Source organism: Hemicordylus capensis, chromosome 11 (assembly GCF_027244095.1).
Source record: "Hemicordylus capensis ecotype Gifberg chromosome 11, rHemCap1.1.pri, whole genome shotgun sequence".
Classification (NCBI taxonomy): domain Eukaryota; kingdom Metazoa; phylum Chordata; class Lepidosauria; order Squamata; family Cordylidae; genus Hemicordylus; species Hemicordylus capensis.
Window position 1 is genome coordinate 28,889,222 of NC_069667.1, and position 21,500 is coordinate 28,910,721.

At 55.0% G+C, this 21,500-nt stretch overlaps 1 protein-coding gene across 9 annotated transcripts; it reads right to left on the reverse strand.

The window, feature by feature from the left end:
* Positions 1-3: 3 nt before the first annotated feature.
* On the reverse strand, positions 4-14,432 carry CSTF2 (cleavage stimulation factor subunit 2). 9 transcript variants are annotated; one of them, XM_053274029.1, is made up of 16 exons: positions 14,163-14,432; positions 13,788-13,866; positions 12,378-12,547; positions 12,102-12,238; positions 11,791-11,910; positions 11,493-11,642; positions 10,933-11,050; positions 10,316-10,360; positions 10,070-10,111; positions 7,403-7,462; positions 5,942-6,083; positions 5,386-5,540; positions 3,555-4,048; positions 2,864-2,989; positions 1,424-1,563; positions 4-186 (listed from the first exon to the last, which is right to left on the reverse strand). In XM_053274029.1, the coding sequence occupies exons 1-15, from the start codon at positions 14,218-14,220 to the stop codon at positions 1,441-1,443; spliced, it is 2,019 nt and encodes a 672-aa protein (XP_053130004.1). In that variant the 5' UTR covers positions 14,221-14,432; the 3' UTR covers positions 4-186; positions 1,424-1,440. The 9 variants fall into 9 exon arrangements, with proteins under 9 accessions (XP_053130004.1, XP_053130003.1, XP_053130010.1 ...); XM_053274028.1 differs by having other exon boundaries at positions 10,933-11,053; XM_053274035.1 differs by lacking the exon at positions 10,070-10,111.
* Positions 14,433-21,500: the final 7,068 nt, after the last annotated feature.

Here is a 21,500-nt window from a genome sequence, read left to right on the forward strand (position 1 = left end):
CCGGACTCCAAACACAGTTTTATTTGAGACATCAGCAACTAAACAAAATGGCGAACAGCGTGAACTTGGGGTGGGAGGAGGGAAAGGGAACTCTCCTCCTGGCCGCTCTGGCCCCAACCAAGGCCTCTCAGCTGACCGCAGGGCTGTCTCCACCCAGGAGGGGGCTGTTTCTCCGGCCTTCCCAACCTAAGGAGAATAGAGGGGACACTGTCAAGACGCAAGGCGGCCGCCTGTTCCACGGTGCCCCGGCATCCCCCATGAAACACAACTAAATGGGAACAGGCTGCCATTCACAAACACGTAGACTCCTTCCTGAAAACAGAAGGGGAACAATCAGTTCTGCTCTCGATGAAACACCAGGCAAACCTCCCCATGCATAAGAGCAGTCAGACACTAAAGGAGGCCGCCATGGGAGAGGGGGGAGGTTTCTTTTCCTGGGAGTTCTTAGGAAAGGTTGGCCATGTATTTTGGTGGGGATAGTTGAAGGAAAGGATGTCACCCCTGCATCGGATCAGAGGGCTGCTTAGATTCTCGGGCAACTCAGCAGCAATTGCCAACCATAAGAGTGCAAGAACAGTCCCCTGCTAATTGAGCCAAGAAGAGCCTCTTAAAGAGGTGACTCTCTTGCATCTAGCAGGGGGAGAGCAACTGGCCCTATCCAGCCCCAGCACAGCATCAGTGGCTGTTGCTGGTGTCTACTTTGTGTTTCTTTTTAGACGGTGAGCCCTTTGGGGACAAGGAAGCAGCCATAGTATTTCTTTTTCTACGTAAACCACTTTGACTTGTGCTGAAAAGCGGTATATAAATATTCCTAGTCATGGTCCTGGTAGATGAGACCAGAGCTCCATCCAGTTCAGGGCCCGGCTTCCCCCACTTGCCGGCCGGATGCCTCTGGGAAGCCACAAGCAGAAGGGGACAGTGGCATCTAGCCGGCTGCTGGGAGAAGCAGCGTCCTGGACTGGACAGGCCTTGGCCGGGCCACCAGGGCTCTTCCCAGTCGACTCAATTTCTCCAAAAGCTCCCGGGATCTTCTCCTGCACAAATCTCTGCGGAAACAACGAGGAGTGGCACAGGGAGGGAGGGAGCATTCTGGTCCAGTTCATTCCAGTGGGGTTAGGAGACAGACCCACCGGATGGTGCCTCAAAGAATTAACTGGAACACAGTCGAGGTTCTCCTATCGTTATTCCCAAGACCCTCTGAAAGACAGTTTCTCAGAAAACTCGGTTTGCCTGACACACTATTAGTAATGTGGATACACTGCTTTTCAACAATATTAAGCCGAGGAATCTGGTAATCCAGAAGGGTTTTTAAGGCTTAGCACGCTTTCCAACGCTGGGAATCAAGCCTTTACCCCCAGGAGGGGCCGGGCAGAACTCGGGGGATTCACACCAGCCAGCAATGGGGTCTCCATCCCGCCCTCACCCCACAGACGCAGCTCCTCAAGGGGCCCCGGTGGACTTCTGGATCTGCTCCTTCAGGATGAGGATGCTTTGCCTTTGCTCCGGGGGCAACATGGCGATCTGGTCTGCCGTCAGCTGGAGGACCTGCATGATGAGTGCGGCCTGTGGGAGACGGGAGGAAGGGAAGAGTGAAGGCTGCAGCCAGGCTGAATACAGACAGAGAGCAGGACCTTGGAGACTGCCTCGCTGCCGGGATCTCATCTCATCTCATGGCCTCACACACTTGCCCTCTCTGGCGTCGTTTCCCAGGCAGCTAGACAGACTCTCTGCCCGGCCCCCTCAAGACCCCCTGCGTTAAAAGAGGGCAGGGCGCTCTCCGCTGGACTCCTCGCTGCAGAGTCTGGCTGGCTGGAGGAGTCACAGTCTTCGCCTGGAGAGACTGCTTTGCAGGGGACTCTCTCGTGCCCTCTAGTGGAGTAAGGTGCTCTCTACCGATTTCATCTTCTGGCATTTCATTTCACTTAAGAATGTGTATCTGATCCCAAACACTGAAGGGGGCTAACAATCCAAAGAGCAAAAATGGAAAAATGACATGGAGATGGGACAATTAACACCACCACCACCACCACCATACTGAAAAACTGCAACACCATGTCACATGAAGCCTGCATATGGGAGCTACAAAGCTAAGTTGAAAAGATACACAAAGCACATTTGCTGGAAAGTTAAGTGGGAGGTTAGGAACATAGGAAACTGCCATATACTGAGTCAGACCATTGGTACACTTTACCATTTACCACGCCCCCTAATGGCACAGCAGGGAAATGACTTGACTAGCAAGCCAGAGGTTGCCAGTTCGGATCCCAGCTGGTCTGTTTCCCAGACTATGTTTCCCAGACTCCGACTCGACGGCACAACAATCATGCCTCACCTCCTAAGAAAATAAATTCCGAGTCTTGTGGCCTGAAGGAAGGGACCTGCTCTTGCTGCCAAGGATTTCACCTTTCACAGAAAGGATCAGGATAGGGCCCTCCCCTTATGTTAGGGGGCTCTCAAGCATCCTGGGTCCCCAGAATGTTGCTGGATTAGAACCCCCATCATTCCCTGCAATGACTATCGTGGCAGGGGGTGGTGGGAGTTGTAGTCCTACAACATCGGAATCCCTGCATTATGTAACATTTCTTGGCAACGTCTCCCCTTTCTTCCCCCCTTGGGCATTATTCAGATTTATGCCAGCACAACACCCCAGTGGCACTGAACCAGGCTGAGGATGCTTCTAAACAAGCAAGAAGACAATGCCCTCCGGCTGCAGTCAGCCCCACAGCCGGAAGACCTGCCTGAACTCAGATGCATGGAGCCCAGCAGGGAGAACCATCGGCCACGCCACTCTTGAGCTCCTTTGAGGAAAGGCAGGGTAGAAAGGGGACCCAATAACTATCCGGGAGGGTCACATTTGGCTTACCTTTTCATGATCCTGGGGGGTTACCTGGTTTTGGCCAGGGCTGAACCCCCCTGGCTGGCCAGCTGCTGGCACACCTGCACCCGGCATGCCACCTGTCTGCATGGCCGTCCCCGGCATATTAGGAACCTGAAGGCATGAGAGGAGAGATTTGTCCCATCCGTTTCCCCCTTCTCTTGGACAGAGGTCTTTAGAAGCCACTAGCTCTGAAGATGCAGAGGCAATGGCCAGCAGCAGCCAGGGCCTCCTGTCCTGGCAACGCAGGGATCTGCCTGCGGCCAGCCCGTGGGATCCCTGACAGTAAGCGCAAGCAAAGCAGGCGCCCCTTCGCCGAACTCTTTGGGAAGGGCAGGCCTGCTGATGCCGGGCTTCTCACACCCGGGCTCCCAGGCAGGGCAGTGACAGCTGGGGAGCCAGGTTTGAGAACCCCAGACTTACTGGTTGGGGAAGGAACCGGCAGAACGTCTGGGACTAAGGGAAGGGGAGGTCACTGAAGCCCCACATTCATACCCTCCACCCCTGCCAGATCAGCTGGGGCTAACCAGGAAGAGAACTGTCCCCTTCCAAGGATCTGCTTTCAAAATGGATCATTCCAGAGCCAGTGAGCGCCCCCATCCCGCAAGCCCTGGCATCCAGGCTTTGCCTCAGCCCTCCTGGTTGAAAACTCAGCAGCAAAGAGGGAACCTGCACATACCTGTCTAGGCCCCTGAGGGCCACTCGCTCCCATGTTCAGAGGCCCGGGACCTTGAATCGCCCCTGTCATTGGACCTCTTGGGTTAGGACCGGGTCCCCTGGACTCCATGCCTCTGGGCTCCATGCCCCTCGGGGGATCCATGACCCTGGGCTCCATGCCCCTTTGTTCCATGCCTCTGGGCTCCATGCCCCTCGGGGGATCCATGACCCTGGGTTCCATTCCACGAGGCTCCATGCCTCTGGGCTCCATGCCCCTTTGTTCCATGCCTCTGGGCTCCATGCCTCTGGGCTCCATGCCCCTTTGTTCCATGCCTCTGGGCTCCATGCCTCTGGGCTCCATGCCCCTTTGTTCCATGCCTCGGGGCTCCATGCCTCTGGGCTCCATGCCCCTTTGTTCCATGCCTCTGGGCTCCATGCCCCTGGCATCCATCACTCGGGGCTCCATCCCTCTGCCATCCATGCCTCGGGGCTCCATACCCCTTGGATCTCTTCCACCTTTACAGAAGACAAACAAAACTTGTACAATGCCCGTTCTACAGACCAGAAGGTCCCTTGCCTGAGACTACCAGGAGGCCATGCCATGGGGCAGGACCTGACTGCAGGCCTCCCAGATCCAAACCCACTCCTGTGCCCACTGAAGCTTCCCTGGCTCTCCTTTTGCACAAGTGCGCTCAGTCTGTGTGCTTTTGCAACTGGGCTTCTGCCACATCTGCACACTTTGGGGCAAAGACTACTGTGGAAATAAGAAAAGTGGGTGAGATGGGACATTTTGCAAATCGAGCTGGTCAGCATCTAGCATTGGTGCAGATGTCTATTTGCATATCTTGCTTTCTGTTCCCTTATGTCTGCTTTCAGCACATCTGCTGCCCTGGGCAGAGACTTGATCAATGACTTTTGCAAAACTATTAGAAGGCGTTTAGACACGATGGGCACAATCCAGTCCAAGTGAAGCCCTTTTAAGCCAAGTCTGTTCCAATACGGGTCATGTAAGCTTGGGTAAGCGCTCCCACAGAAATCAACGGGCCTTTTAGTAAGGAGCTCTGGGAAGCGGATCAATCCCCTCTTCTGCTGCTCAACCGTACTCATAGTCACAAAATCCTCGCACACGGAGTGTAGAGCTCTCGCTCCTATGGCTGGCATTCCCTTTAGTTTGCGCTTAGCCAAAAGTGACCAGCAAATCCTTGGATGCCCTGCAGAGCAGTGTCAGCCTGGCAGGGATTGGCTGGGCCCTGACCGCAGAAGCGCCCGCGGTGTCCCAGGGAAAGCTGACTCCGGAGGAGGAGGAGGCGGAGGCCGTCTGCTTTGGAGACGCACCACGCAAGCGCCTTTGATTCCTGGAGCCGGCCACAAGGAGCTGCTGGCTCGCGTCTTTGTGACCTGTGGCTTAACGTGTGGTCTTCAAACGCCTCTTCTCCCCTGACCCCTTTGGCAGAACCAACCACCTTTGATTTTGTAACTGCTGGTTTGTGTCTGCTGTGTTTAACCCCAAACTCCCCACAGCCTTGGAATTTGGGGCACACAGGTATGCAAGGTGTGTGTGTGTGTGTGTGTGTGTGCGCACACTCTGGGGCTAGCCCCCCCTAGCCATCAGGAGGGCCGTTCCACTGGTCTGGAAAAGCTGCCCAGGTTCTAGACAGAAACTGCTGCTGCTGCTGCAGGGACATGCTGCCGACTGTGCCACCCTGCCCGTCAGGTGGCGACTATGATCAAGGAGCCCAGGGAAGAGGGGAGGGATGGAGAGGAGGCAGCCAGCCCCAACGCCCCCCACTGCCTCAGCCTGCATTACGTTCACACTGCCCCCTCCCTCCCTGCCAACAGGGCGTCCCTCTCACCTCTGCCATCCATCAAGGGCCCTCGGGGCTCCCCCATCAGGGGTCTGGGCTCTCCCATCGGCCCGCCTCTCATTTCGTGGGGGGGTGGTCCGCGGTTGTCGTGGCCGGGCATGTGGTGCATGGGTGGGCCCTGGTGGGGTGGCCCAAGGTAACCTCTGCGGGGAAAGGGGGAAGGTGGTGAGGAGGAGGAGGAGAGAAGCCCACCCAACGCGGGGAGACTCAGGCCGGCTCCTCACACACAGCAAAGGAGGGCCCAACAAGCCCCGAAGCCTAGCCCTTGGGGGGGTTGGGTTCATTCAGTCACGTGAGCCTCTTCCGCCTGCAGTCTGGGGGCACAAGCCAGACAGAGCTTCACTCCCTCAGCAGCTGAGCGCAAGGACTAGCTTCCAGAAGGAGAAGCAAGCAAGCCAGCACCTGCTGCCCTGTGAGCGCAACAAAGGGAGAGCGGGAAGAGGAAGATGCCGCCCCCCCCCCCCGAATGACTGCGAAGACGCTCCCAGCAAGCCGAGTCCTTCCCTGGGCGTCAGCTCTGCCCCCTCTGCTGCGGGCCCCTTACCTGGGTTCCACCTCTCCCGTGACGGAGAGCAGCGTCCCTCCGCGGGGGTCATTGGGGGCATCTCCCAGGAGGCCTCGGGGCGGTGGGCCGCTCGCCGGCATGGGCCCACGCTGCATGGGGGCCCTCGGGTCTGGCATGGGCACTGTTCGGGGAGGCAGAGGGAGACCGTGAGGTGCTTCTGGGGAAGGAGGCCCTCTCCCAAGGGGAGACGCAGCGCCTCCGTGGGCCTGCTCGACTCAAGAATGAAGCACGCACGGGGGGAAAGCCGCCGCCTGGCTTTGCGCAGGAGTCCGCCACCCCAGGGCTTCTCCCCGCCCTGCGATAACCGCAGCGGCCTCCTCAGGAGCAACACAGCTGCAGGTCTGAGGAGCCCCTCCTCCAACAAGAGGCTCCGCGCTCTGGGGCAGCAGGGGCGGCCAAGGCCTCTCTCCTCTGCCACGGACAGACCACAGCTCTCCCTTTCCAAAGACACACCCGTGGCAGGTGTGGGAAGCTGGCCACGGGCCGGCTAGGCAGGAGCAGGAGGGCGGCCAGCGGGTGCTGTGCTGGGGGCAGGCCTGCACCCTGACACTCGTCCCCCTTGGCCGCTGGCTCTGGGCCCACGGAACGCCAACCCTCCTCCAATACAGGGCACCGCCGCCGTGCCCAGGATGCTTTCCAAATGAAGACAGCGGAGCCTCTGGCCCCCAAGCGCTTCCAACCCAGAGAGGAGATCCCAGGCAAGCGGGCACAGCGGCTCCTTCGGAGTGGTGCTTCTCTTCGACTGAGCTGGAGGGGAGCCCCTGTCCCAATTCATCCCAGCAGAGAATTTCTTGCCTTTGGGGGAAACAGAGGCCGGGAGCCCCTTTCCCCATTTCTCTGCAACATGAACGGCTTTGTGAACGTGGTGGTGGGTAGATATTCCAAGGGGAGAAAAGAAAGCAGCAAGGATAACTGGCCGGGGGAGGGGGGGATGTGCAACTCTGGATACCCATCCTGAGTCCGGCCACTGGTTTGCGGCACATCGTATTGGCTAGCACTGCCCGGCAGCAGCTTTCCAGGGTTTCCAACGGGGTCTTTCCCAGCCCCGCCGGGAGATGCTGCTGCCAGGGATGGAAGCTGGGGTCTTCTGTGTGCAAAGGCAAGTGCTGGACCACAGAGCGATGGAGCCTCCCCTTCAGATCCACCCCCAAGCATGAAACACCTTGCAAGAAGCAGCCCCTGCTCTGGCTGACACTAGCAGGAGGAGGAGGAGGAGGAGATCACAGAGGGAGCTGCGCAAGCCGGCGATGAGGAGCCACTTCCCAGCGATGCGGGCCAAGCCCCTGGCCACAGACCACGACCCCTGCAGCCAGGAGCGCCTTTCCTGGGTTCCTTTGCTGCCGCCGCCCCCCACCCCACCTGCCACTTGGCTCCCTTTTCCGAGCTATGCAGGCCTCACGCCTCCCACACGCCAGAGAAGCCACCGGCAGCCACAGGTACCTTGAACTCGCTCAAGAGAGGCAGGCCTGGCAGGTCCCACGGGAGAGAGCTGCAGGTTCCCTGGCCGGGCAGCAGGGGGGAGAGAGGGAGAAAGAGCCGTCACGTCAACAGGAGGGGCACGGGGAGGCACGGGGGAGACACACTTGCACGATGCTGCTTACTCTCCTTCCAGCACACTTCTCGAGAGAAGCCGCCGCCTGAACGGAGGAGGATGGCGCTCCCCAACTGGGGTCCTGCTTCAATGACTTGCTCTGAGTCAGCTCCAACAGTGGGGAATTTAAACTACCCACTTTGGAGCTAACCTACCTCACAGGGTCGTTGTCAAGGTAAACGTAACCCCGTACACTGTTCTGGACTCCTTGGAGAGAGAGATACGTAGTAAACAACAAACTGGTTCCTTCACACAGCAGGAAGGATGAAGCCTAAGCAAACGGTTTCCCCTGCGATTCCAGACAGAAGCATCCTACCTACACTCCACCAGCACCACACTTGGGACCTATAACCCCACTTCCTCCAATGCGATGGGATCTCACTACAACTTAGAGAACCATTTGTTATGGGGGCAGCTAGCAAATAAAAGTTTATTGTTCTTTATTATTGCTATTAACTTAGCTCTCAGCCCAGAGGCCTGTGAGATCAGTAGCACTGTGCTGTTTCAGGCTGTAAGCCTGCAGGCAGGGCTGGTTCTTTTTCTTACGATTACTGCACAGAAACCAGCTGCTGGGAAACAAGGAGTTATGATTCCAATCCAGCTCTGCTAAGAGACGGGGTGAAGGAGGAGAGGAGACCAGCCACCCCTTCCCCAGATGCTGTCACTGCAGAGAGCGTTAGAGGCCATGTGGAATTCTGGAGCAGCATTCCTGAGAATGCCCTCCGTGTTCTCAGATCCTCGGACCTGGCAGCTCCAATGCACAGGCGAAACCCAGAGGAGGTGGCATGGGGCTTCCTTACATATCGCCTCCAGTCTCTGGAATGGCCCTGTCCCATCTTTCTGTGCTGCTCAGGAAAAGTGATTTGGGTTTCTCACACATGCCTGGCCTCTGAGAGGTCCCGATGGACCCACCAGCTGTTTCTAACGTTAGGAGCTGATCTTCTTCCATTTTATAGGCCTTTTAAAACAACCGACTTAACTCTGTGTACAAATAACCTTCGGGGTCTGAGCTCAAGATGGCGACTCGTGAGTCACTAAATGGCGTGTCAGGAAAGAGACACTCGGCAGAGCTGGTGAACCCTCTTGTCTTTAGCCCCTCGCCTGGCTGCCACTGGTGACCTGGAATTAATGCCTAGCTGGGTGGCCTTAGAGGAGAATTCATGCTTTCTTTTTAAAACTCTTTCTGATGTCCTTCTGCAGGCAACAGAAAACTCAGCTGCACTCGCAACACAAAGCACGTTCCCAGCAGCTGGCTGGCCAGTCACCAACTGGCAGCAGGAAATGACCTGGGCTCCACCCTGACTCTGGGTCATTTCCTGCTTCTTGTAGAGCCAAAAAAAAAAAGTGGGGGGGGGGAAGGCATCTGGTCTAAGTTGGCCTCAAGAACATTCTCCGTGCCACAAGCCCTGCTGCTACAGAGCCACCCCACAAACAGAACCTCAAAGAACAAGGAATCCCCCTCCAACACAAGCACCCCTCCTCTGAAAGAGAGGCCTTGAAATGCAATGGGGGGGGGCTCAATTAGAAGGCAGCCTGTCGGGTTGGGTGACATCATGTCTGGGGCAAGCTACCCAGAAGCACCTTGGGAATGCAGGCTCTTTTAAGGAATGGGGAGCAGGGATGCCCGACCCCCAATGCCTTCATTAAAGCAGGGTGGGCTGGGCTGCACAGTGTGACACAGGAGACAGGAGAGGGCCCTCCCCACAGCCCGTGTGCCCAGAGAGTCTTGGGGTGAATGACGGAAGACCCACCTGCAAATCCCCGTCCAGCACCAGAGCTCACGAAGGGTGCCAGCTGCAATCCTACCCTCAGCCAGGGCTGCACAAGTTGGGCCCTCCAGCGACTACAACACCCATCGCCCCCAGCCGCAGAGGCCAAGAGTCAGGGCGATGGCCGCTGCAGCCCTGCTGTGAGCCAAGGGTCCCCAAGCCTGGATCCTCAGCGTGGCTGGGATGATGGGAGTTGTAGTCCAACAACTTCTGGGGAGCCCTGTTGTAAACACTGACTTGAGAGTAAACCCTACACTTCCGCGTAAACATGCAAGAGACTGAACTGTAGGCCCCTCTTTCTCAGCCAGGTACGAGAACAAAACGGGATAAGGACAAGGTACCGGAGCCTGCCGGACAGGGGGAAAGGCGACATCCGTACACAAAGACGAGTTTGTGTATCATGGCCATGAGCAGCGCGCTCTGCCAGCAGGCTCCCCGGGGCCCCTGGCGTGGGCCGGGAAGGTGGCTCAGCTTATGCTGGGGGTTTTCTGCCCCCTCTTCTTCTAGAACTAGCAGCACACTTCCGTGAGCTCAGGGGAAGAACATGCAGCAGCAGCAGCATCGCCAGACATTCCCCTCCTGGGCTTCTTCCGCCACCAGAACCAAGCAAGCCCCGTCACCTTGTGCGAAAGAAAAAGCTCCTGCTGGACAAACAAGAGGAAGCACGCACGACGCGGCTCAAGCGCTGCCCCGTGTCGCTGCCCCCAAGGGGTGCTTGTCCTGTTTCCGGCAGCGCATGCAAAGTACCTGATGGAGCATTACTGGGGAAAGCATCACTCTCATTGTCCACTAAGCGCAAAGAGAAACGGAGGAACAGAGTCACAGAGAGGCGGGCAGAGCTTGCAGCGCTGTTAGTTAGCGGGGGGGAGGCGTATTTGCTAAGGGGATCCCCTCCCACCCCATCCAAACTCATCAGCGCCCAAGCCTGGAAGACGGGATCCCCTGAGGGAGCTGCTGTTTTTTAAAGCAGGGACTAGTGGCCATCTGGGTTACCTTGCCCACGTTCCAGCAGCATGGGTCCACCTCCTGGCATGCCCCCTGTGGAGATTTAAAAAAAGAAGAGGTGGTGGGGGGCGCTGAAATGCTTTCTTCAACACAGAAGGCTCTGAGTGGCCTCAAAGGAAAAGCCAAATAAAGTGGGAAAGGTCCCTCCACTGTGGGCTCTGCTTGGCATGTCTCCAGAAACCTGGGGCCACGGAGAGTTCAGGAAAAGCTTATCTAGAGGCCACAGAGCGCCAGCGGGGGTAGTGGTTAGAGCAGGCCTGCTCAACTTAGCCCCCCGCAGCTGTTTTTGGACTACAACTCCCATCATCCCCAGCAGCCCATAGCCAGGGATTATGGGAATGGCAGGCCAACCTCTGCAGGAGGGGGGCCGAAGTGGTGCAGCCCAGGGCTAGTGTGTGCAACCAGAACCTGGGGAACTCGGGTCCAGATCCCGCCCCCCCCCCCCCCGTCACAATGACCCACCACATGGGCTGCTGGCCTCCTTGGGCCAGCCCCCCCCCCCAGCTACCTCTGCCATCTCCTCCTTGTCCCTGGTCTCCAGCCCCTCCCCACCCACTCCAGTCAAAGACAGACGTGGAGCAAGACACACAGAGGGCACCACTCACCTCCCGGAGCCAAGGGGCCGGGCCCAGGCACCGAAGCTGGCATCTGGCCAGGGGCCGGGACCCCCCCTTGCATCGGAGGCTGCATCATGGGTGGGGCGCCGTTGACGTGCATGCCTCCCTGCTTGGAGAAAGCACGCACAGGGAGGCTTAGCCCTCGAAAGCAAGCCAGAGTGGCACAGGAGGGGGCCGAGTGCTGGACGCGCAGCAGGGAGACCCGTGCTCCGATCCCCTCTCCCCCGCTTAGCCATGCCGACCAACCGGCCTCACCGGGCTGTTGTGAGGATAAAACGGCCGGAGAGGGGAAACGGAGCTCCCGTGCTGCCGCCCGGAGCTTCTGGGAAGGGAGTGGGGGGAGCGCCTGAAAAACGGTTCCTGGGCCGCAGCACTCTGGACTGCACCTGGGAGCCCCGACCCCTAGGCAGGTAGGGAAGGCGGTTTCAGTGGGGGTGGGGGAGAGGGAGGGAGAGATGGGCCCTCCCCAGAGAGCAACATGCACAACAACTAGCAAACATTTACAGCTGGAAACAGAAGGGAAGGGGTGCACCACAGCCACTGCTTACCATTGGCTGAGGCTGGGAGGCAGGGACGTTTGGCTGGCTCATCGGTGCGTTTGGACCGGGCCCAGGCCCAACTCCTGGCCCAGGCCCGGGCCCTGCTTGTGGGTTGCCTGGGATCAGTGAAGGGACGCTGGTCTGGCGATGCAGGATTTTCTAAGGGGTGGGGCGGTTGAAGAAGAAGAAGAAGAAGGTGAGCACCAGGCCTTGAGGAGACCCAGACAACAGCCAACTCCCCAAAGCATCTTGCCCTGACCTGGCCAATGTCCACCCCCCCCCCAGTGGGAAAGGGCCAGGGGCTCACCAGTGTGATCTCGGGGTCGACAATCCGCATCACCACCTGGGCCTGCAGCAGAGCATAGGCCAGTTGGGGGTTCTGCAGCAGCATACTCCGCGCCTCCTGCGGGCTGTTCTGGACACAGAGCTGATGGGAGAGAGGGGCACACAGCGGCGGAATTGGCCTCTTCCAGTGTTTAGGAGAAGAGCCTCACCACAATTCAGGCCTTGGTAACAGGGCAGCTCTTTGTCGACAGAGAAGCCCGAGAAAGCCTCAGACACGCCCTGCCCCCTTCACATCATGGATGAAGATGCTTCGCTGCCTTCCTGCCCACTAACCTTCATTTGCTTCATCAGCTCAAACATCTGTTCAGGTGGGAGGCTGGCAACAGCCCTGCTGATGGACTCAGGGGCATCTTCGGGGTTCACGGGGTCTCCATAGGGCGACTCTATAATGGGAGCACCTGTGCCCAGGCCTGGCAGAGGAGGAGGAGGAGGAGGAGGAGGAGAAAGCTCAGGACCAGCAGTTTCTTGTGCCCCGCCTGGCCAGGAGCAGCCCCCAAGCGGCAGGCAGAAGATCCCAGCTGCCCCCTTCCCGAAGGCATTCAGACTCACTCTTCAGCTCTTCTTTGTTCTTCTCGCTGGCTGCGTTGTCCACGCGCAGCGCCCTCCCGCTGAACTCGCGCCCATTCAGATTGCGCATCGCGCTGAGCGCCGTCTCCTGGTCCTGGTACTCACAAAAGCCATAGCCCTTGGGCTTGCCAGTCTCTCGGTCATACACCAATCTGGTCAGCAGAGGTGTAAAAACCCGCTATTGCAACACCACGGAAAACACGGAGCAGGCGCGGCAGGAAAGAGGTGTCGGGGCAGTGCAGCAAGGCGGAGCAGGGGCAATGTCCTCTGAAGGGTCTCCAACTAGCCCGCGTGGCCAGGGAAGCAAACCAAGGCTGTGCTTGAGAACATCCACTCTCAAGGAATCTGTAGCATCCCCCCAGTGCTGGGCCGGGCTGGGGAGGGAGTCCCCACTATTCCCTCCTATTAACAGAATTCCCAGATGCTCCCTGGGAATCTCCGCTACAGGGAACGCCGGTTCCCACTCTAGCCCTCCCCATGCAGTGACGAGCCATATCTGGTGCCTCTGTAGGTGTGCCGCGCAAGTGTGTGCATGGTTTTCACTGCAACTGGAGCAGCAGGGCTGGCCAGGAAGGTGCAAGGGGCTGGCTGGCTGGCTGGCTGGCTGGGGAAAGCAAAGAGGATATTGGGTAGATACAGCAAGGCACCTGGGAAATGTCGCTCCTGTGGGGAAAGTGCCGGGAGGAACGACATTTCCCAGTCCGGGTTCAGCTTCCCAGGATCCCCTCCTCTTCTTCCCAACCTCCCTGCAGATCTTCCCTCCCAGCCAGCCCTATAGCCTCCGGTTCCAGTGAAGAGTTCCCGCCACCCGCACAGAATATGGCAGATCCAGTGCAGGGGAGGGCCGTGGCGGAAGCACCCATCCCGGCCCTGGGAGGTGGCAACAGATGTATCAGAATCGGGCATTCTGAGCCGCAGGCCGAAAGCAACCCAAGCTGGACTCCGATCGCCAAACAAGGTGTCCCCCCACCCTCCTGGTGGACGGGAACTGAACCCAGACCCACAATCTCTTGCTTCCTGTGGACACAAGGAGTGGTGCGGGGTTCAGACTCCATCGTCCAGTCAGCAGCTGCTCCTCCGCTGTCCACCGCACAACTGCTTCCTTTTCCTGCCGTGCTTATGGGGTTTGTGAATGCAAGAACAAAGAGTTCAAGAATAAATACGCTTCGCCCAGTTCCAGACAACCCCCCCCCCCGGGTTCCCATTCCGAGGAGTTAAGTGACCAGCCCAAGAGGCCGAGGCTATCCTTCCACGGGACACGCAGCCCCCCGGGTGGCAGTGCCTCTGCGTCCAGCCTCTGCTCCCACCCCACCCTTCCTAGGACGGGCCGGAGCCTCGTCCTTGCGCGGGCTGCTCTGCCCCGGGAGGGAGGCAGGCAGGGAGGGCGCTCACCGGAAGCTGACGACAGGCCCCACTTCGGAGAAGATGTCCTTCAGCTGCTCCTCGGTGGCTTCGTAGGGGATGTTGCCCACTGCGGGGGGGAGAGAGGAGAAGAGGAGGCCGTCCTCAGCGCGGGCGCCCGGGGCATCTCCCCGGGGCCCGGCTGGGCTCGGCTCTCGTCGCCAGGCGGGCTGTTCCCACGCTCGGCACTGCTCGCCGCCCGTCTGCGGAATGGATCTTGGGCCGCGTGGTGGCTGTGCGTGGCGGGGAGGCAGCCGCAGCCGCGCCCCCGCCGCTCGGGACCCTGAGCCGGGGAGGGAGGAGAGCGAGCCCCTCCAGCCGCCGCCCTGCCTGCCTGCCTGCCTGCCTGCCGCCCGCCCTCCTCACCGAAGACGGAGCGCAGCGACCGATCCACGGCCGGGTCCCGCGCCGACAGCCCCGCCATCTCCTCCCGCCGCGGCTCCGGCCGTCGCCCCCAGCAACTTCGCCCGCTTTGCGCCGCTCAGCTTCCGGTCCCCGGCCAAATCCGCTCCCGAGTCCCGCTTCCTTTTTCCTTCCTCCCGGAAGCGGGACCCCCGACACTATCGTTCCGCTTCGGCGCAGTTCTCCCTCCCCAGCCCCAAGGCGCTGCTGAGGCGACGCTCTAGACCCGTGTGTGTGTGAATGAACGGCGGGCACGGGGCCTTGGCGGCTGCTCCCGTGAGTGGGCGGGGATGGAGGAGGCCTCTGGGGAGAGAGAGCCCTCTGCTCACGCGAGTACTGCAGCCCTTGCAAGTTCCCCACGTGCGGCGCTCCAGAGTTACAGGGAGGGAGCCGCTGCACGGGAGACCAGCCGGGCGCTGAAGCTGCCCGTGGGAGCGGCTGTCGGCGTGTTAGCCCAGCAGGAGCAGCAGGAGCAGCAAACGCCCCCCCCCCGGCCCCCCAAGGGAGCTGCAAAGGGCGCTGTTGTGCTGCGGGGCGGGGGCGGGGCGGGGCTCAGAGGCGGGCAGGCCTGCAACCTTCTCCTGCTGGGGAAAACCGGCTTCAGACCCGCACCCGGGACCCGTCTGAGAGGAGAGGCCAAAGCTCCCCCTCCCGCCACGGTGTGTGTCGCCTGCAGCACACCCGTCCTCCTCATCGAGGGCCACGTGCCATGAGGATGGCGGCCTCTGAACGCCTGCACGGGAGGAAGAGCCTCCGAATTCTGACCCTCTTTGCTGAAGACTCGCGGGGCGGGGCGGGGGGGGGAGCAGCTGTGGGGTGCATTCTTAGCGGGGAAGGAGAGGTGGGCACACTTTATCCGGATCTGCGGCGCCTTCTCTTTTTGTATCTTCTAACACCGTCCAGCTTCGGCGAGACTTAAATTCTTGAACTGCACAAATGGGCCTGCTAAACGGCTTTTCTTTTCAAACCCGAACCCTAACCTTGCAGAGCAGGACTAGCAGCGGGGGGGGGGGGCAGGTAGGGGTCCCTGTTTCAGGGGTGGGAATTGGCCTTGGAGGTATTTTGCCCCCTTTTGGTATTGCTTTCTTTGGGGAAGCGCAAGAGACCTGTATTTAGGATTTGCCACAGGATTCCAGGGAAAAGGGCCTTCGTGGTTTGCATCCACACAGAGAGCTGCGATTCAAAACCATAGGGATGGATCAGGAGTAGCTGCCACACCACAACATTCTTTTACTATAGTGCAAGCATTTGTTTCAAACCTTTAAATTGCATTACAGAAAAGAACCCGGGTTCTACAAAAACATTTCACAGAATCATCAGTGCAGATTGCTCACATACAGAAAATACACAGAGAACAATTTCAAGGTAATAAGGCATGAGATGGACGCAGCAAGCATCGGTCGGGAAGGCAGCAGCTCCTTCCACCGTGAATCAGTTCCTCAGTCTTCGTCTTTCCACCCTGATCCATGTTACAGTAAGTGTTCATATTTGTTCCTGAAACTGCAGGGGAGAGGTTACCAGCACTTCACCCTGACCGTAGGACTTCAGCTCCTACGTCCCTAAGATATTACGGTAAGAACAAATTTCAGTATGCCCACACAAGTCTCTTTTGAGAGGAAAAGCAGCTGAAGCAACTAGATTACACAGTCACCTTGAACTTGTACATCCAGCATCCTTACAAGCAAATAAAAACATCGAACTGAGCTCAATACATATCATTGACAGGCGTTTTTAAGCCTTCTGATCTATGGGAATGTGCACCTAGGTAAGGTATTCACACGCAATCTAAATTCATTCCCAGTCTACATGGCAATGCATATTCGTTCACCTGCTGGGGAAAAAGAACATCTGAAAAAGATCTAAACATGAACATGGACCTCTTTGACATCAGCCATTGTTCTACACCTCTGATTTCTCGCAATATCCTCGAAGATGGGAACACCCACAGTCTACATGGCAGTCCATATAAAAGCTACCTGCTGGGGGGGGGAGGACATCGGGGTTGGGGAGGAATCTAAAAAGGGGTGAGACATACCTCTTTGACATAGGCCATTTTTACACACTTCTGATTTGTTGAGAGATTCATCCAAAATCCACATCACAGTCCATTTAGATCAACCTGCCCGGGATTAAAAAAATAAATAAATCCAGAGACACAATACTCTCTCTTTGGAACTGATTTATGCAACAAAATGCAAAATATCACAAAATACCCTTCAGTGAGCAAGTGTTAAGTGTTAGTGTTAGTTCCAAACATTACAAATAGGTTTTTTTCAGATTCACTGAAAAGATACTCACGCAAAGCAGCCATCTCAGGAAATTTGCCCAAAGAAAAAATCCACTTTTCCTAGGAACTCAGTTTCATATACTGTAATTTCTGGTGGGCAGGGCCCCCCCCCAATAATCAAATATATAACAAGCATTGCCTGGGCAAACAACAAATACATAGTTAAGTTAGATACAAGCGACTGCCCACACCTCTGTGCAGGAGATATTGTGTTTCAGTTTCCACACTGGATTCGATTTTTTTTTAGAAGAGTTTGAGAGCTCCCCTTGAAGCAGCTTTTGAACGGTGCTAGTAATTGGGTTTCCCGTTTTAATCCGTTTTTAATCCCGGCGGTTATGTCTATTTAATCTGTTCTTGTTTAGGTTTTGTTTTTAATTGCATTGAGTAGTGGGTTTTGTGTTTTCTGTTTTTGCATTTAGTAGTGAGGTTGGAGTTTGTTTGCTTTTTAAATTCAGTAGTGATTTTTTAAAATTGCATTTAGTAGTGTTTTTCCTTCTTTCCCCTTTTCCATTTAGTAGAACAGAGTTGCATTTAGTAGTGACAGTGGGTTGAATGGGTAGGACAGAGATATTTTGAATAAATTTGTATATTTCTTTCTTTATTAGGCATAAACAGTTGAAGTTAACAAAGCATATTCCAACGTAACTTACCTCCTAGGGCTCTCTGAAGATCAAGAAAATAAGCAACTCACACATGAAGCCTCTGGTTGCAGCCAGTGTCTTAGATACTTATCTGGAAAAGAGGCCTAAACTGATAGCAAAATTATTATTATTATTATTATTATTATTACTACAAATATTTATATGCCACTTTCCAACAAAGGATTCTCAAAGTGATTCACATAATAAGAGGAGAAGGAGAAGGAGAAAGGAGCCTGCTCTTAGACCCCAAAGGGCTCTCAGAGATCTGCTTGACACGGCTTCTGTGTCATTGCCTCCTTTCATTCTTTCTTGAGATCTGTTGGAAAAGAATGTGTCCTGTCATTTATTTTGAAGAACAGGAAATACCACATCATATTAGAATACGAGAAGGTTGCCAAGGATTAAACCTTAGATTTCTTGGGTCATGTTAATACTGCTTTCATTTTAATCACCTTGCAAATCTCAAAATGTAATAAAGATTGGATGACATGAATTACCCAAAGGAAACCTGGTTCGTCCTTTAGAGTATCTCATCAGTGCTACTATTCAGGAAGTTAGTCTGTTTGCCGGCCACTGACTATATATAAATCTTATATATATTCTTCGGTCCTGATGAGGCACCTCATCACAGAAGGCATAGGAACACCTAGGTTTTGTTTGTTACACCCTCAGACTTTCCACTTTACCTGGGTCCAGCCTCTGTCTTTCAGGCACGCCATCTTTTCAGCTGTCTTTGAACCAAAACTATCAGTCAGGAATGGAGATGATTGGGAAAGGTGTGCGAACTCTGTTCCTTCCTGCCGTGCATGCTGCAAAAGGCTCTTGGGAGGATAGGATGAAAGACACGTCAAGCTTGTTCCTTTCTTTCAAGCCAGCCGCCATCTTAGAGATCCTGATGGTTCACAAAGCTGTCGGGACACATGAAGCATCAGTTTTACAGCTCCTGGATTCACAGTTTTGAGAGACCAAAGGAGCTCAAGCCCGGAGCCTTGAGTTACGGAGCAGCCTGGTTTCACTGAGCTTTCTGAAAGGATAGAATGCAATATGCGTGGAGCGTGTTCCATTCGTAAGACCGTAGAGATGTTGTATACTTGCATCAGTTCTTTGAAGCTGTTCCTTGTGTCAAAAGAGATTGGTTGATCTTGGCTTGATGTCTGTAGCCTACCGAGACTGCTTCGTGAAATCTGTTGGAAAACAACGTTACGGCATTTATTTGCAAGTGTGGGCAATACACCATTTCCACATTAGATTCTCCCTACACCCTGAGCCTTCTTTTGGATGACTTGCATTCTCTTTAGCTTGCTGCAGTCTCTGTCTTTGAGCCTTATCCTGCCAGAGAGGCCTCATGAGAAGAGAAAACATTCCCGTGTGACCACCCAGGCATGAAAGTCGCAAGGAAACTTACATCAACTCTTCTTTCTTCATGCCAACCCTACTGCAAAAGGTTGATGAGAGAAGAGAAAGGAGCCTGCATCAAGCGTGTTCCATTCAAAAGAGCCACCAACTTAGAAAAACAGAAGCCTGGAGCTTCCATGGCAAACCCTTAACATTTAGTGATTTCTGGGCTTTGGGTTATGCAGGCCGAAGCTGGACTTCCCTTGTATAGAGTTACCTGCTTCCATTTCTGCCTGAGATACTTTCTCTTCCCACTTGGCTTGTGTATCATAACCGGCGTGCAATCTTTCTGGAAAAACGTAGGAGAACAGCAAGTTATGTGGTGTATTTTGAACTGTGCTGCATATAATTTTTTATATTACTACATTGCCAAGGACAGAATCTTGGATAATAGGGTAATAACGAAATATTTCAACATCACCAAGCAGCCATGGAGGTCCTTGAAGCAATGGGAAGAAAAAGGATTCCAACATAATGGTTCGAGCCTGGAGGTCCTGGAGAAAGGCGCGCCAATTCTGTTTCTTCTTGCCAAAGCAGTCTTCAGGGGGCAGAATGGAGCATGCATGAAGCCTGTTCCATTGAAGATTGCTAGAAACCTACAGAAACTGCTGGCTATCCCCTCCGTGGAATGAATCAAGAAGCGTGAAGCTTCACACACGCATGAAGCGTGTTGCATTCAAGACAGCCAGAATCTTAGAGATGATGCTACCTGACCAAGCTAGAGAGAGAATCAAGAAGCCTGAAGCTTCAGACACGCATGAAGCGTGTTTCAATCAGGACAGCCAGAATCTTAGAGATGCTGCTGCCTGACAAACGGGTGGGAGAATCAAGAAGCCTGAGGCTTCTGTGGAGAGCCCCTGTATTCAGAGAGTCTTGCGCGGCTTGAGTTCTGCAGCCCCTGGTTTGGCTTCTGTCGTGCCTCGTTGCTCCTTTTCCTTTGTTCTTGGAACACTCTTAGTTCCTTCTTGAGATCTTTAGGCAAGAGGCCTCTTGGGAGGAGAAAGCGTCCCGATGTCAAGTTTGGGTCCTGGAGGTCCTGGAGAAAGGCGCGCCAATTCTGTTTCTTCTTGCCAAAGCAGTCTTCAGGGGTCAGAATGGAGCATGCATGAAGCCTGTTCCATTCAAGATTGCTAGAAACCTACAGAAACTGCTGGCTATCCCCTCCGTGGAATGAATCAAGAAGCGTGAAGCTTCACACACGCATGAAGCGTGTTGCATTCAAGACAGCCAGAATCTTAGAGATGATGCTACCTGACCGGGTTGGTGGGAGAATCAAGAAGCCTGAAGCTTCAGACACGCATGAAGCGTGTTTCAATCAGGACAGCCAGAATCTTAGAGATGCTGCTGCCTGACAAACGGGTGGGAGAATCAAGAAGCCTGAGGCTTCTGTGGAGAGCCCCTGTATTCAGAGAGTCTTGCGCGGCTTGAGTTCTGCAGCCCCTGGTTTGGCTTCTGTCGTGCCTCGTTGCTCCTTTTCCTTTGTTCTTGGAACACTCTTAGTTCCTTCTTGAGATCTTTAGGCAAGAGGCCTCTTGGGAGGAGAAAGCGTCCCGATGTCAAGTTTGGGTCCTGGAGGTCCTGGAGAAAGGCGCGCCAATTCTGTTTCTTCTTGCCAAAGCAGTCTTCAGGGGTCAGAATGGAGCATGCATGAAGCCTGTTCCATTCAAGATTGCTAGAAACCTACAGAAACTGCTGGCTATCCCCTCCGTGGAATGAATCAAGAAGCGTGAAGCTTCACACACGCATGAAGCGTGTTGCATTCAAGACAGCCAGAATCTTAGAGATGATGCTACCTGACCGGGTTGGTGGGAGAATCAAGAAGCCTGAAGCTTCAGACACGCATGAAGCATGTTTCAATCAGGACAGCCAGAATCTTAGAGATGCTGCTGCCTGACAAACGGGTGGGAGAATCAAGAAGCCTGAGGCTTCTGTGGAGAGCCCCGGTATTCAGAGAGTCTTGCGCGGCTTGAGTTCTGCAGCCCCTGGTTTGGCTTCTGTCGTGCCTCGTTGCTCCGTTTCTTCCGTTCTTGAGACGCCGTGAGTTCTTCCCTGAAACCTGAAGGAAGAAGATCTGTAGGAAAGGAAGAAAGATTTTCTAGTCAGGGAAATATCCCATCTTCACCTTGTAAGATTAGAAGGCTGCTCATTAATTTATTGAGCATATATCCATAGAGCTCAAAACTCAGGTCTCTGGGCACTTTATTTATTATATTCTGTCTTTGACATGTTTCCATCCCGCCGCAAACTTGCCTCTCCGTCGGCTCACAAGAAAACATCACCAATTCAATACAAAGCTAAATCTTAAATATAAGATTTTGTGGATAATGGACCACTCACGGTTCTTGCATTTTTATATTAAGCTGTGACAATCCATGCCTAGTAAAGGAGCCAGTGTGGTGTAGTGGTTAGAGTGCTAGACTAGGACTGGGGAGACCCGAGTTCAAATCCCCATTCAGCCATGAAACTAGCTGAGTGACTCTGGGCCAGTCACTGCTCTGGGCTCCTTGCAGGAAGAGCGGGAATGAAATGTAATAACAACAATAATAATAGTAATAGATGTTGAGCAAACATTTCTAGTCCACATTCTTTAGTCCCGATGAAGTACATCATCATAGAATGTCATGACACAGCTAGGGAATCCCCCCCTCGCCCGGTAGCCCCCCTCCACCTCATTCTCTTTTTGTTGTTCCTTTCTCTGTGCTGGAGACTTACTTGCCACAGAGGCCTCTTGGGAGGAGAAAGCGTCCCGATGTCAAGTTTGGGTCCTGGAGGTCCTGGAGAGAGGCGCGCCAATTCTGTTTCTTCTTGCCAAAGCAGTCTTCAGGGGTCAGAATGGAGCATGCATGAAGCCTGTTCCATTCAAGATTGCTAGAAACCTACAGAAACTGCTGGCCATCCCCTCCGTGGAATGAATCAAGAAGCGTGAAGCTTCAAACACGCATGAAGCGTGTTGCATTCAAGACAGCCAGAATCTTAGAG

Excerpts from the sequence above, each read along its gene's own strand:
- CSTF2 (XM_053274028.1), bottom strand. The coding sequence starts at position 14,220 with ATGGCGGGGCTGTCGGCGCGGGACCCGGCCGTGGATCGGTCGCTGCGC. Across the intron at positions 12,239-12,377 it reads GAACAAAGAAGAGCTGAAGA|GCCTGGGCACAGGTGCTCCC; the intron begins GTGAGTCTGAAT and ends CTCCTCTGCCAG. Across the intron at positions 11,054-11,492 it reads CCTCCCAGCCTCAGCCAATG|CAGGGAGGCATGCACGTCAA; the intron begins GTAAGCAGTGGC and ends GCTTTCTCCAAG.